This window comes from Meriones unguiculatus, chromosome 11 (genome assembly GCF_030254825.1).
Source record: "Meriones unguiculatus strain TT.TT164.6M chromosome 11, Bangor_MerUng_6.1, whole genome shotgun sequence".
NCBI classification, from domain to species: Eukaryota; Metazoa; Chordata; class Mammalia; order Rodentia; family Muridae; genus Meriones; species Meriones unguiculatus.
In genome coordinates this window covers 25334242-25347084 of record NC_083359.1, presented here as the reverse complement: position 1 = coordinate 25347084, position 12843 = coordinate 25334242, and the positions used below count along the sequence as shown (strand labels likewise).

Below are 12843 nucleotides of genomic sequence, written 5' to 3'. Positions count from 1 at the left end.
TTAAGCAGCCATATGGGTGCTGAGAACCAAACCTGGGTTTTTAGGAAGAGGAAACAGAGTTCTTAAGTGCTGAGCCATTTCTCTAGCCCTTCTTACTATTCTTGAGTCAAAACATTGATATCACTTGCAATTATAATATTCATGTCAACTAAATGAAATTTTATATTGTAATATTTTCTTTCTTGGGAAAAGATAATCCAAGAATTAGACTTGGTATGCTTTATAGTTAAGGAAAGTCAAGCTATTCAGGCATGAAACAAAATTGATTCTAGTTAACTTTTAGCAACTAATGGCATGTTTTTAGTTACCATCTCTAGTGTCTGGCTCCAAACACAGACAAAATGATGTATTATACTGAAAAACAATTTTGTTATTAGATTTGTAAAGCAACAAAGTATATCCTTCATAAAATTGTGGGCACTTGTCCTGTCTCTGTGAGCTTTTTGTTTTATCTTTAGAGGGGTCTCTGAGCCCCAACATTCAGCCTTTAGAAGCCTGTAAGAGCATGCCAGGTCAGCCATGGAAAGAAGCGAGGGGAGGTAGAAAGCTCGGCCCACTAGCGCAGAGCACATGGGATCCATGAACGCATCTCTCCCATGTGACCACCATGAGGACATGTGTGTCATGAGGAGCTTGTTTTATGTTGCATACCCTGGAATGCTCAGCCTTATACTGGCCATGTGAACAAGTTTACGGAAAGTGGTTCCAGTCAGTTGTTGAATAATGACTAGGCTTAGATTTTTTTAGCTTAATCTGAGAAGTACTTCATACTGTGGTTTTAAAAAATGCTTTTATCATATTATTTCTAGAAAATTTGGAATAGTTATTATAAAACAACTGCCTAATAAGTAAAAGCATTAATTTTAGAAAGTGAATAGGTTCTGATACAATTGAAATCGACTCTAGCTTATAATTTTCAGAACTCAGTTGAGCCTCCTTAAATACAGTGATTAGGTAGGTCCATGGTAGGGTGAGCACAGTGATTGATTGGTTGTGGTGTCTCTGTCAGAGTATTATGTAATCTAGTGTTTCAGTTTACAGAATTTACTCCTAGATACATTGTAAAAATTCCCAAGAGCCAAAGTATTGCATTTGCATTTAGAAATCAGAACATTTAAGAGTGTATGTTAAAGTGTTTTCCTCCCGTGGCTCTTCACGCAGTCCTCTGAGGGCCTCAGAATAGCTATTATTTCCTGTGTAGAGCTAGGTGTTGTCAGTGGGTGTAAGTCAGTGTGAAAACATGTTTCCTTTTCCCTGTGATAGATGTCAGCATAGTGGGCCTGGTTCAGAAGCCTCAGCTCTTACTTGTTTGTATGGAAACATCACTACTGTGCTCAGGTGCTCAAGAGGTTTTTTTGTGGAGACTGGGTTTTAGTCTATAACCCAGGCTGTCCCCAGAGAAACTCAGAACTGCCTTCCCTTTCCTCAACCTCCCAAATGATCTCCTTAGAGCTGTCTAGCACACCTAGGAACATAAAGTTTTGCACTGTCTTTGTGTTTTATTTTGTTTTGTTTTTAACTTTTTATTTTGTTTGTTTGTTTTGGTTTTTCAAGACAGGGTTTCTCTGTGTAGTCTTGGCTGTCCTGGACTTATTTTGTAGAGCAGGCTGGCCTTGAACTCAAAGCAATTCACCTGTCTCTGCCTCCCAGTGCTGGGATTATAGGTGTGTGCCACCGTGTCCGTTTTTTTGTTTGTTTGTTTGTTTGTTTGTTTGTTTTTTAATGTCAGCACATTCTAGTCTGCCAAATTGTAAGAGTCTACTTAAATGCCCTTTTGTGAATTTGAGTTTGGAAGTGGCTGTGATGCCACATGCCTAGAAATCCCAGCACTTGGAGGGCCAAGTTTGATGCCAGCCCAAGCTACTGAATGAGACCTAGTCTCAGAAAAACTGGGGCAGAGAGGGATCATTGTGTTGTATTTTGCCATATTAATTTTGTGGTTTCATTATCAGGTTGAACTTTTTGCTTTGTTTGGAACTTACCTGCATAGGCAGGTCATGGTGTGTTGTTGGATAGTTTCTTGTGGACAGTTCTAATGTATGTGTATTAATTTGGCTCATCTTTTCCTCAGTGATTCTGTACTAAATTCTGTGCATGCTCTGATCTGTTCCAAATGTTCTCTTGATCTTTTGTCTTCTGTCCAGTTAGTTACTATCTGTCACTTACAGAGGGTTTAGATTATATTTTATTGCCCAAGTTGGTAAGTTTCTTCCTTCTTAGTGCTTTTATGATTAGTTTTCTTTTTCTTGCCTCCCTCCCTTCCTCCCTTTCTTCCTCCCTTTCTTAGGAGAGGAAGCCTTTTAAAATTTTATTTTATAAAGTCAGTTGTTTTTTTCCAAAAAGCAGAACACGATTTGAAATAACCATCAATCCTGTTCTCATCAAGATTCGAAATTATAGAGCTTTCATTGGTTTTCTAAGAGAGTTTAGTTACCTAGTTTCGAAAATTCTTCAAACAAAAACCCTGTTGAAATTTTACTGCAGTTGTATTGTTAGTGTGAAATGATAGCATAAGGAGGTTCTTTTCTGTGAAACCATAGGTAGAGTATGTATACTCAAGATTTTTTGGGGGTGGGGTTTAGAAAAAGTATCTCTCAATGACCTCAGACTGGCTAATAGGATAGGTGTGTGGGTGGCCACGGTCCCTCAGGGGTCTACCTGTTTCTGCCTTCCCAAAACTGCCATGGGAAGCACACACCACCCATGCCTTTTGTCTTAGGCCTGGGGATTTGAGAACTCAGGTTCTCCGACTCATTTTGCCTTAGTTCACTTTCTCTCACTAAAACACTGACCAAAAGCGACTTGGGAGAAGAAAGGGTTTGTTTCAGCTTTCTGGTCCATTGTTGAGGCTGAAACCCAAGGTAGAACTGAAGTCCAAACCATGGAGGACAGACACTGCCTGCTCGCTCCTTGCTCATTGGCTCATGCTTAGATAACTTTCTCATACCGTCCAGGCTCACCTGCCCAGGGACAGTGTCACTCGTAGCGGGCTGTTCCTCCCACATCAGCCCTCAGTAAGGATTGTCTCTCAGGTACGACCGGATTCTAACCAGATCCAGGCAGTTCCTCAGTTGAGGTTCCATCTTCCCAAAGGGCTAGGTTATTTCAAGCTGACCATAAAAACTAATAAGTACCTCCCTCCCCTAGCCACAGTTCCTTGTCTAACTTACTTCTTTATTCCTTATGACTCCTTCCTCCCTTCCTCCCTCCCTTTCATTCCCTCCCCTCCCTCTCTCCCTCTTCCCTTCTTTCCTCTCTTCCATCCTTTGAGACAGGTAGGGTCTTGAATAGGTATCTATTATTTGGTATGAAGCTTAGGTTGGCCTTGACCCCTCAGCCCTCTTTGCTCAGCTTTATAAGGCCTGCTGTACCGTGTTCAGATTCAGGCTCCATAGGTGTTGATGCTGCTCAGAATTTGTGTTCCATTTTCACCTTGGGTTGTTTGGGTGATCTCCTGGTTGTGACTGAAAATCTGTTTCTGTTTTCCACTGCCTTTGGACCACCTTTGTGTGGAGTTGGTGTTCTTCCTCGGTGACCCATGATGCCCCGTTCACACTCCACCTGGTTGCTTCCTCTTCATTATGAAGGCTGTATCTCCGTTACAGAGATAACGAGTTCCTTTCTGGTCACACGGGTTGTCCGTTATCTCTGTATTCTAGCTGGTTCTTGACCTGCAGGGAACTCACCTCTAACCACCTGCTGGATGTCTTCGCTTGAAGAGCCTGGCATTTACTTTGCCACCAGACACTGCACTTACACCTTGACCTCATGCCACACTTCCTCTTCCTCCCATGTTTATGGCAGAACCTCTTGATTTCCCAAGCTAGAAAGTTCACAACCACTTCCACTTCTGTGTTTTCAACCGCTCACACAGAGAAACACTTAGATCTGTTTAAATATGTATCTCATAGCTGACTGCCAACACCATATCCAAGCTGCTGCGTTGACAATAAAAACTGACAAGTACCAGCTGGCCCAGGTCTTTGTCTAACTTAGTCCTTATGACGACTTCTCCTTTCTCCTTTGTTTTTTTGCTTCCGTTCTTTTTTCCCCATTTTTTTCCTAGTTTTACCATCCCTAATAACAAATCAGTAGGCTCAACAGTAATGTGGTTTTGAGTGTTATGGTTTCACTTCTATTTTTATATATGAGTGTTTGGTCTTCATATATATCTGTGGGGCCCGTTCATACCTGGTGCCCGTGGAGGCCAGAAAAAAGATTGAAGTTACACACAGTTTGTGTGCTGGGCATCAAACATACGTCCTCTGCAAGAGTAAGTGCTCTTAAAGGCTGAGCCATCTTTTCAGCCCCCATCAGTTATGTTTAAAGCGGGTCATCACCTTTAAATGCTGCCAGCTTACGTAGTTATAAATGACTATTGGCTTAGCTTCATCATTATCAACCTCATTTGGGGTTGTTTGGTTAATAGCACAGAGTGAATAGTGATGCATGTTTGCTTTAAAAACAAGCTGTGAACTGAGTGAGGGGTTTCCAGAGTGGAAGAGGACCAGGCGAAGAGCTGTTGATGCCTGTTGGCTCTGTGACCACATAGATGGGCTCTATCTCAAGCTTTTTCTGACGTATGTCCATTTGGAACAAGAAGCAGTTTTTGTTTTGTTTTAATTTTTGGTTTTTCGTAACCAGAAGGACTTTGTAAATTATTTGTGGGTATTGTATTTCAAAATGGGTGTCAATATTCAAAACAAGAATGGCTGCTGTGTACATGATCCTTTAGAGCACCATAGAGAGAAGAGCAGTTGTGTAGAGACCACAACTGTATTTACTCCAGTATTTACTGAGGAAAGTGGAAGAAGAAATGAGAGGTCAAGAGGAACCCAGTGTCTCTGATTAAAGCATAACGGCATTCCCTGGGTTCAGCAGGATGTGGTTGAGAGTAGAAAGGTGAAAATGGTTTTGTAGCAGATGAAGGGTTAAATAGATGATTAGAAAATAAAAGTATTGGCGACAAATGGTTTGATATGATGGAGTGAAAAAGTTAATCTCCAAGAGGAAATTGCTGAAACATTGTGGGTTTTCCCTTGCGGGGCGGGGAGGAGCCTTTGAATATGCTGAGAACCTGTGTCAGGTGGTGATTGGGAAGATGTCGGGGAGTTGCGAGGGTTCACTTCTGGACATGGAAAAGTCTGAAGGGGCAGCTTCTGGGAGTCCAGAGAGAGGATGAGAGAACCAGTGTAAACAGGGAAGGTGGCGTCGAGGAAAGGGGGGAGAGGAGTCACTTTGTGCATTTCTGTGCCACATCTAATTATAAAGTAGAAAGATGGCATAGAAAGTGACAAATCCTATTTCCAGTTTTAAAAATCTGTAGTGATATTTTTGAGCTGAATGAACCTTGTTACTGAAATTAAAAAGGTAACCTTTATTTGTTGATAGCTATTTGGAAATAATTTATTTCATCTTGTTTCTAATATAACTAACCACGAGGCAAAACTGCAATCATTTCTGTTTCATGTTCCTGCTGCAGGTTATGTCTTAAGTGTTGTGCTGCTCACTTTGCCCAGGCAGCATCTGGTTCAGCTTTATTTATATTTTTTGACTGCCCTGCTCCTCTATGCTGGACATCAGATATCCAGGTAAGGCCGCAACCCCAGCTTTGGGACATATGATTGAGATCAAAGTTGTTGGTTTTTATTTATTTATTTTTAGTGAATACTGTTACGAAGCTAAGGCTTAGGCAGGTTATTAGTCAATTGAGACCCACTAAAGGAAAACAACAGATAGATTGAATATTTGTGTTGAAGGGGAATTTGTTAGAGTGGCTTACAGGGTGCAGTGGAGATAGGCCAACTCCTGGTCTTCAGTGTACATGGAAAGCCCAAGAAAGTTGTCTCTAATATCTGTGGGAGATACTGCTGCAGCAGGATAGATAGAGTTACCAGCAAGCATGAGGGAAAACAGGGAAAAAGATGCTTCCTTCTTTCATTTCCTTGCATCTGAACTGGCAGGCGGTATGGCCCATTTTTAGGTGGCTCTTTCCACTTCAAATAATCTGATTAAGAAAATCCCTCCCAGCAGTGGGTAGCCAAGATAACCATCACAGTAGGTTTCCAAAGCAGAGTTTTATATACCTGTTTTTCCATAGATACAATCATTCAAGGTTAATGGCTAAAATTGGGTTGAGATTGTGCTTTGGGGGGGGCACAAAACAAGCCTTCAGGTTATATTTAAAGATGAGCTTCTGTATTACCTGAAAAGAGAATTCCTGCAGGCAGACTGAGAGACAGCTTATCTCTCTCTGGCCTGAGCTAGTCCTGTCTTCCTTTTGAAGACGTCAACATAAAATGATGAGAATCGGTGTGTTACGTTGCAGAAATGTAGTGTGAGCGGTTCCATCAGTTCTGTGGTGGGACTAATTGTGTGAAAAATGCTAAAGCTGAAGTCTGCCTTGCTACACGAATTTCCTGCCTTTGGGATAAAATGTTAAAGTGTGGTAGAAACTAAAGCGATGAATGTAGTGCATACTTTGAGGTATAGTTTCTTTTGAAACTTAAATTTTACACCTTTTCATTGACATGTATTTACTGAAATGAAGTATACTCTGAATTTTAAGGAGATATGGCAGTGGCCTCGGGTGTAGAACAGGCCCTGCACATTTTAATGTAGGCTTGAAGTTGAATCTAGAAGTCTCATGTTATATGGCTGAAATTGATTTATAGATGTTAAAAATTATAATTTTTCTGGTTATAAAGCTGCAGTACTCATTGTAGACAAACTTTGTGAAAATGTACAAAGTTTAAGGCAGTAACAGTTACCTGAAGTTATTGCTGCTGCTCCGAGCCTTTCTGTTCCTGGGCTTCTCTGGTTACAAGAGAGTAAGTGTAATAAGACACCTGAGCTGTCCCTTGTCTCTAGCCACTCTTGTTGGATGCAGCATCTTCACCCTCTTTAGGAGCTGACCAACTTCTCAGGTTCTGTTTCAACACTAGGCACTCTTCCTTAGAATCCTCAGTGTTCAAATCAAGCTCCGTTCCTCAAGTGGAGACAGTTGCCTTGATCACTTGGTGTCCTCCTGCATCATGTCCCTGGGTTATTCAGTGGAAACAGCTTTCAGTTACTTTGTGTAGCAAAGAGAGCAACATGACCTCACCTTGCGCTGCCAGATGGTATTGGTTAGTTCATGGTCAGGGTGGAGAGATGTTGATAAAAATGCTAACCAAAGAATTTTAATAAATTAAAGTCCCATCCATGCAATACTCTCTATTTAAGACCAGGCAGGGCTCTAGAGCTACCACTTCAGTGTGCAAAGAGTGCCTAGACACCTGGGAGCCTTTTAGTTCATTCTTAGATGGAAGGCTGGATGGCTAGATGGATAGATACATTTAAATTGCAAGTTGCTTGTTAAGCACCAGAAAGATAAGACTTAGTTTCCACACCTAAAGAAATAGTGATGACAATCTTAAGGGACCGTGTGTGTACAGTTCTGGTGGAAAGTAAAGGCTCACTAAAAGTTCAACTAACATTCTTTCAAGATAGGCCACAGTCATGTTCTGTGAAGGTTTTTTTAGTGCTATTAATCTTTTAAAGATACTTTGAGCATTCTGTGGTATAGCCATGATGATGATCAGAGAGGATCATCAAGAAAATTTCAAAATTCAAGATAGAGCTATTGAGCTTTTTTTTTTATTACAGTCATAATCCTGGGTGAAAGTCATGAGCATTTCCATGTGGTCTAATGGCAGTGTGATGACCCAAAACATGTAATTCTATTTTTATCTTCAGTATTACCAATCCACCAGTTTCCATATGAGGCAAAATCCTGTTATGTAAGGAAAAAGGGGGACCCAGAGCAGCTTCAGGGTACAAAGAAAAAGCCCTGTTAGGGTATGACAATTGGAACTATTTAGTTTTAGCAAAAGGATATTTTTTTAAATGTTTAATGTTTGTTCCCATCATTAGAAAGTTAAAATATACCAAACACTAAAAAGAATTTTGAATATTTTATGGTGAGCAAGAGCAATATCCCATTCTCATTCATGTCACTTGGGGATCTGCAGATGGAATCTTGGGCAAGAGACCGGCAGGGAGGGGCAGTCCCGACTTGAGTTTGCTTCTCTTAGGGAGGGACATGGGCAGTGGAAAGGAGAATTGTTTGTCAGCTCATGGGTGTGCTGCTGTAGCAAGCTGCTGCTTTAAAGCAACAGACAGTGCGTGTCTTAGACTTTTGACATTGAGTGACTTTGAAGCTAGGACATAGTCTAGTTTTCCTTCAGTGCAGTTCACTGTCCCTTTCTTGTGAAAGGTTGGCAAAGATGTGCTGTCCTCCAATTACGTGTGACATGTCACACTTAATAATACTATCATGTAAAATACTATATTTTAAGATATGAATGTTGATATCTTTACTTTAAAAATAGTGACATTAAAACTGCAGGTCACTACAAGATATGATAAACATAATGAAATGTATACACCTAAAGAAGATAAACAAGAAAGCAGACACGGGATAAGAGGATCAGTCCTCACTTAGAAAGACAAATGGGATGTGCATTGGACGTATGACAGGAGTCTACCACAGGAGGCATCTGAAAGACTTTACCTAGCAGTGTTTCAAAGCAGACACTAAGACTCATAACCAAACCCTCGGCAGAGTACAGGGAATCATATGAAAGAAAGGGGAGTTAGTGTGACGTGGAAAGGATAGGAACTCCACAAGGACCAAATATATTTGGGCACAGGGGTCTTTTCTGAGACTGACATTCCACCAAGGACCATGTATGAATATAACCTAGAACCTCCGCTCGGATGTAGCCCATGGTAGCTCAGTAACCAATTGGTTTTCCATAGTAAGGGGAACAGGGACTATTTCTAACAGGAACTCAATGGCAGGCTCTTTGACCTCCCCACCCCCCAAGGGAAGAGCAGTCCTGCTAGGCCACAGAGGAGGACTTTTCAGCCAGTCCTTGAAAATACCAGATAAAACAGGGTCAGATGAAAGGGGAGGAGGTCCTCCCCAATCAGTGGACTTGGAAAGGGACAGGGAGGAGATGAGGGAGGGAGGATGGGATTGGAAGGGAATAAGGGAGTGGGATACAGTTGGGATGCAGAGTTAATGAAATGCAACTAATAATAAAAAAATTAAATTAAAAAAACTGCAGGTCACTTAATTCACTGCTTTCCAATATTTAAACTGTCACCTTAATAACCAAAAAAAAAAAAGTCTTATAGTTTGATTTGTGTGTGGCTTCGCACTGGGTTTATACAGCCCCTTAAAGTCTGCAGCTCAGTTCAGTGGCTCTTGGTGCTTTTCCAGAGTTGTGCAAACTGTGGCCACAATGGACATTAGGCTTTTCTTGCTCCCCCCCCCAAGACAGTGATTCTCTACCTTCCTAATGCTGTGACCCTTTAATACAGTTCCTCTTGCTGTGATGATCCTCAACCATAAAATTTTTTGTTACTATTTTATAACTGTAATTTTGCTAGGTGTATAAATTATAATGTAAATATCAGATATGTAGGATATCTGATGTATGATCCCTGTGAAAGGGTCATTCAACCCTCAAAGCAGTTTAGACCCACAGTTTGAGAACCGCTGCTCTGAGACTTAGTACTTCTCATATCCCATGAGCCCCTTGACCTTCATCTCAAGGCTACCATCAGCCTTATTCTAGTTTCTCTCTCTCTTTTTCTGCCTCTGTGTGTGTGTGTGTGTGTGTGTGTGAGGGGGTGTATGTGTACACATGTGTGAGCAGAGGCCAAGGCACCAGGTATCACCACTCTGCCTTGACAGTGGGGTCTCTCCCTGAACCTGAAGCCCAGCTAGACTGGCTGGCTGGTAAGCTGGGAACAGCTTGTCTCCACCCCTGCAGTGCTACAGTTACAGGACGTGCACAGCCATGTCTGCGTTTTTATGTGGGTGTTGGAGATTCCAGTTCTGATCCCCAAGCAAGTGATCTTATCTCCCTAGCCCTTATTTTGTCTTTTCTTGATTAACTTATCTTGAACTGTGCAAGTATGGTCTTTGATGCCAGGTTTTAACAGGTTGATTCATATTGCAGTATTTTGGGTCCTTCCCTAACCTCCTTGCCTGTCTCTTCCTCCTTTTTTGGGGGGGGAGGGGATAGAAATGAGGTGAATCTAACCCAGGGCTTTGAAGGCACGCTGTACTGATGAGTTATAGCCCCAGTATTTTAAATCTTTTTTTGTCCAGTAGTATCAGTGTGTAGCTTTAGTGCAGTTTTTTACCTGATACCCACATGGGCATTTGGTCATTTCTGCTTTGGGGCTATTATGCTGTGACCGTCTAAGTGCTAGTTGCAGTGTACTTCTCTTGGGCACATACCTTGGAATAGGGTTACTAAACTGTACAACTGTGCAGTCTCTCTGTTTAGCCTTTTTTGGGGGTGGTATGGGAGGTTGAGACAAAGTTTCTTTGTGGCTAGCCTTGAACTCACTGAGGTCCATCTACCTCTGCCTCCTGAGTGCTAGGATTAAAGGTGCTCTCTTTAGTTCTTTTGAGAACTGCAGGGTTTTTTGTTTGTTTGTTTTTTGTTGTTATTTTTTTCCAAGTGACTGCTTTCCTGCAGCTCTGCCAACAACAGTACATGAGTCTCTCCACACCCTTGCCAACAAACCCTATTGTGGAGTCTTGGCCATGTGCGTGAAGTGACAGCTCATTAGTCTTTAGATTTTCATTTCTCTCTTGGCTAATGATGTTGAGTACTTTTATCTGGGAAAATGTTTATTTAGATAATTTGCCAGTTGTTTTGATTGGATTACCTTTGTTGTTACTGAGTTGTGGAAAGTCTGTATATATTCTGGACACGGGTTTCCTACTATCTAGTTGAAAAGATAATTTGTGTCCTTCGCTGCTACTTAAGATACCTCTGTCTGGGCTGGAGAGATGGCTCAGCCCTTTAGAACTCAGGCTCCCAACGAGAAGAGGGAGAAGAGGTCGTAAGACAGTGCAGTTTGCTCCTAGGAGATTCAGAATGTGGGTAATCTCAGTAATTAAATAGCTACTTCAGAAACTGGCTCTAGGATATATTTATCAGTATTGATTTTCTAAATTGAAAATTTTATTAACACTTGGAAAGCTGGGTTTCTGTTTTGTTGTTGCTGTTGTTAATTATTTATATCATGTTAATTATTATCTTTGAGTTAAAACTTGTTTAGAATTTGACTGTGGACACTTTTTGTAGTATGGAGGAGTTAAATATTTAATACTCTGTGATTCTACTCAGTGCAATACAAACAGTAAAAAATCTTCCCATTATTTGCTCCTGTGTTTGTGTGTGTGTGTGTGTGTGTGTGTGATGCACCATTTTGTACATGCAGAGCAGCTTTGGAAATTGATTCTCTCCTTCCACAGCCTGGATTCAAACCCAGGTCGTTAAGCTTAGTGGCAAGTACCTTTACCCACTGAGCTGTCTCAGCAGTCCAGAGTGTAATAAAAATATTTATTAGTAGTATTCTAATTTAACTTGATTAAAATTTTTAAATATTATCTTCCTTGATATTAAAAGTTGCAGAACTCTGCTTTTCACATGCAGTGATGCAGTTAGTGTATATCCCGGAATGATTACTAGTTTAAAATGGAGGCAGTCCAGAACTAAACCATGTGTGTTCTTGTTAGCTTGTCGTCATGAATCATATCTATGATTACTTGTTTTTCTCAAAAAGAAAAGCTATGCTTTAGTACTCTTAATTCTTGGTTCATGCATTAACTTGCTGGGTTCACACGTGACTTTCATTAAGTCCCTACTAGAAAGGGTTCTTGGAATAGGAAAAGTGCATGATTTTCACCCTGGCTGGATAAGTGTGGAAGTTTGCTTTCAAATATAAAACATTCCTAAAGTTTATATGTAAGGTAGAAACAGGTAGCTCCCTATTCCATGAAAAGCTCAGCAGTTCCAGCTGTAGATCAGGGTGTCTCTGCCCTGGGAATAGTAGCATTTTAGACATGTTCAATCTCTGTTGTGGAGACTGCCCTGGATCTCCACCCATTAGGTGCCAGTAGACCTTCCTCTCTGGCAGTCACGCAGCCAAAATCTGTCCCTAGATGTTGCCAAGTACCTCCTGGGACACGAACTGAGAGCTGCTGCTATGAAGTGGAACTTTGTCATGTATATCCTGAAGGTTAAGTTTTGACAGGAATAAATTTGACCAGTTTCGACATTTTCCCCCTTCTTTTAGACATTGTTAAATGCAAGCACTAAATATTTGTCTAGGGGGGCAGAAAGGAATGGGAGGAAAAAAAAAGCAGGTATCAAAATAATTAAAATTGGCCTGGATAGTAGCTCAGGCACTAGTCCAGTGCTGAGGCTGTAATACGTGTGTGTGTGTGTGTGTGTGTGTGTGTGTGTGTATGTGTGTACACACATCAGGTGCCTGAACATCTGAGTGGGGGCTCTTATATGGGTACTTTTTATTTGTTCATACTGAAGGATTTGGAGCTCCCTTCTTTGTTCTGTATGAAAATAGATTAGGTTTCTTTGAAATTAACATCTTTTGAAAAAGCTTCCTGTAAGTGGCCAGAACATACAGATTGTTCCCACGCTGTCCAGGGACCACGTCACCACTTAAGAGACTGTTGCATAAAAGATTCAGCCACGAGCCACAGTGGTAAAGTAAGCTCCCTGGGTTTTTTTTTTTTTTTTTTTTTGTTTCCTTGTTTTGTTTTTGTTTTTTCTATTCATTTCTTTGTAATGGCTTGTATATTATTTTATAGCAAGAATTTTTTTTTTTACTAATTGCAAGATGTCCTTGAGGGCTTCTCTGTGTATCTAATATATTCCTTATCCCCTGCCCCTTCCCCAGAATGTTCTAGTTGACAGTGAGGAGGCTCCCCCACAGGACTAGAGAACATTGGCCCTGTGTTTGGCTTGG

General features: G+C 41.1%; 1 protein-coding gene across 3 annotated transcripts in view; it reads left to right on the top strand.

Moving 5' to 3' along the window:
- Window positions 1-12843, top strand: part of Rnf145 (ring finger protein 145) — a 43566-nt gene that overhangs the window by 6441 nt on the left and 24282 nt on the right. For all 3 annotated transcript variants that reach the window (XM_021636687.2, XM_021636688.2, XM_060363817.1), the window contains exon 3: window positions 5483-5591. In XM_021636687.2, coding sequence (XP_021492362.1) covers window positions 5483-5591 — 109 coding nt within the window. The remainder of the gene's footprint in view (window positions 1-5482; window positions 5592-12843) is intronic.